The sequence below is a fragment of the Poecilia reticulata genome, linkage group LG15 (assembly GCF_000633615.1).
Source record: "Poecilia reticulata strain Guanapo linkage group LG15, Guppy_female_1.0+MT, whole genome shotgun sequence".
Taxonomy (NCBI): domain Eukaryota; kingdom Metazoa; phylum Chordata; class Actinopteri; order Cyprinodontiformes; family Poeciliidae; genus Poecilia; species Poecilia reticulata.
Genome location: NC_024345.1, coordinates 30,449,554 through 30,450,849, shown reverse-complemented (window position 1 = coordinate 30,450,849; position 1,296 = coordinate 30,449,554). Strand labels below are relative to the sequence as shown.

The window sequence follows — 1,296 nt, the reverse complement described above, 5'->3', positions numbered from 1 at the left end:
TACACACACATTACACACTACATACTACACACACATTACACACACTACACACACTAACTGGTTTCTGTCTGGTCCAGTTCTGGTTCCGGACTCCCAGCTGGAGGCTCCCTGCATCCTGGATGTGGACATGTTCCACCTGCTGGTGAGTCCTGGTAGTGTCCAGGTGACCCCCGGTGACCCCCGGTGACCCCTGCCCTCATGTCTGCAGGTGTACAGCGTCTTGTCCTACAGCTCCCTGCACGGTCTGGACCAATCAGGACGAAGCTCTGTGGATTCGGGTCACCTTCACCTGCTTCAGCTGGTCACTGTGGCTCACCTGGTTCAGGTGCTGCTCACCTTCACCACCGGTAGGGAAGGACATTCAGACAGAGATGGCTCATCTCTCACCTGTCTGTCCCTCACCTGTCTGTCCCTCACCTGTCCCTGTGGTGTCCAGGTGAGCTGAGTATGGATCAGGACGGTGAGGAGTCAGAGGAGGAGCGGCTCACCTGTCAGCTGTACGGCAGGCTGAGGGATCACCTGGGCAGGTGTGTGACGGTGGTTCCATCAGGCGTGTGGGTGGAGAATGTGATTGGCTGACAAGACGTGTGTGTTGAGCAGGTGTTTACCTGACGTCTCCTGTGGGTGGCGCCTGTGGAGGTGTGTGAGAGCCGGCGTCCTGCCCTTCCTCCGCACCGCCGCCCTCTTCTTCCACTACATGAACTCTGCATCGCCCCCTGCTGACCTGCTGGGTGAGAACACCTGCACACTGCACACCTCCACCTGTGGAAGCTTCACCTCAACCTGTTTGTTATTGGCTGCAGGTACAGGACCTGGCCAGTGGGAGGCGCTGTGTAGCTACCTCAGTCTGCCCTCCAACCTGCTGCTGCTGTACCAGAACCACCGCACACTGCTGGAGCCGCTCATCCACAGGTAACCCGCCTGACCACAGGTCCAGGTGAGCTGCCAGGTGTGTCACTTCAGCCCTGGGGGAGCAGAAGGAGGGGGAGCAGTGAAGCTGTGCCCTGTGTTGGTCATGAACTCTGACCCTGATCCAGCCAGAGTCCGCAATGGTGATGGAGCACATGGGGAGGAGTCCGCTCCCAGTTAGCTCCCAGTTAGCTCCCAGTTAGCTCCCAGTTAGCTCCCAGTCCGCTCCCAGTTAGCTCCCAGTTAGCTCCCAGTTAGCTCCCAGTCCGCTCCCAGTTAGCTCCCAGTTAGCTCCCAGTCCGCTCCCAGTCCGCTCCCAGTTAGCTCCCAGTCCACTCAACGTTAGCTCCCAGTACGCTCCCAGTTAGCTCCCAGTCCACTCCCAGT

General features: G+C 58.9%; 1 protein-coding gene across 1 annotated transcript in view; it reads left to right on the top strand.

The window, feature by feature from the left end:
• Positions 1-1,296, top strand: part of ubr2 (ubiquitin protein ligase E3 component n-recognin 2) — a 23,456-nt gene that overhangs the window by 19,176 nt on the left and 2,984 nt on the right. The window contains exons 32-36 of the mRNA XM_017308838.1: positions 78-142; positions 209-347; positions 437-527; positions 601-731; positions 804-912. Of these exons, the coding sequence (XP_017164327.1) occupies positions 78-142; positions 209-347; positions 437-527; positions 601-731; positions 804-912 (535 nt within the window). The remainder of the gene's footprint in view (positions 1-77; positions 143-208; positions 348-436; positions 528-600; positions 732-803; positions 913-1,296) is intronic.